The sequence below is a fragment of the Tupaia chinensis genome, unplaced genomic scaffold (assembly GCF_000334495.1).
Source record: "Tupaia chinensis unplaced genomic scaffold, TupChi_1.0 Scaffold000197_1, whole genome shotgun sequence".
In the NCBI taxonomy this organism is placed as follows: domain Eukaryota; kingdom Metazoa; phylum Chordata; class Mammalia; order Scandentia; family Tupaiidae; genus Tupaia; species Tupaia belangeri.
The window spans coordinates 7921807-7922780 of NW_006159672.1; the positions used below are offsets into that span (position 1 = coordinate 7921807).

Genomic DNA, 974 nt, shown 5'->3' on the forward strand with positions numbered 1-974 from the left:
TGGCTGCATCATCGCCAGCATCCTGCGCATCCGCTCAGCCGAGGGCAAGCGGCGGGCCTTTTCCACCTGCTCCTCCCACCTCATCGTGGTCACTTTGTACTACTCCACTGTGCTCTACACCTACATTCGGCCAGCTCTAGGCTCTGCTGGGTTCCTGGACAAGGTTATCGCCGTTTTATACACCATTGTGACTCCTACTCTCAATCCCCTCATTTACACCCTAAGAAACAAGGAATTCAAAACATCCCTTAAAAAACTGTTCCTATTTTTCACTAAATGACTCTGAGAGGAGAGGTCTGAATTTTGGAAGCAGCAGGGGACCCCCTGCGAGGATCCCTTTCAGGCCTTGAGGGAACATCCCCTGAACCTGAAGGAGGACATTGGCCCTGAGTTCACTACCCTAAGGCTTTATGTATAGAGAAAAATCTCTATTAGTACCTGATTCAATACCTGATTGTTCTTACACACTCTTAAATGTTTTGTTGTGCCTTTTTGCATTGCTTATGCAACTAATTTATTAAAACATTTATACATTCAGTTATCTCAAACATTAAAATATTTGATTCATTTAATCAAATTCAACTGCTAGCTAAATCACAAATATTAGTTCTTTTGATGTACAGTCTTTTTATATCTCAAGTCTCTTAAAAATGACCATGACCAAATTCCAACAGTGACAGCAAAATGTACTGCACCATAATAGAACCTCTTACAAAATCTTTAATGTCATACATTTGACTATGTTTTCATCTTTCCAGTTCTATGTCTTATTTTTTTTCCTGGGATTTTATTTGATAGCTAGCCCTGAGGGAAAGAAATCCTGTGTAGACTAGAAGGTTACTAGTCTGTGTCATTGACACTCTGATTATTATCTAGTTGCAGCACCCAAAGTGATCAGAGCTGAACCAGATGCTTTCAGGGTTAGCCCCTTTCTGGGATCATTTTTTACATCATGGAGTTTCCTAAGTCACAAC

General features: G+C 40.8%; 1 protein-coding gene across 1 annotated transcript in view; it reads left to right on the top strand.

Moving 5' to 3' along the window:
* The window catches only part of LOC102494593 (olfactory receptor 13A1), a 924-nt gene extending 644 nt beyond the window's left edge, over nt 1–280 (top strand). The window contains exon 1 of the mRNA XM_006147018.1: nt 1–280. This exon is cut by the window's left edge and continues 644 nt beyond it. Coding sequence (XP_006147080.1) covers nt 1–280 — 280 coding nt within the window.
* The last annotated feature ends 694 nt before the right edge of the window (nt 281–974 follow it).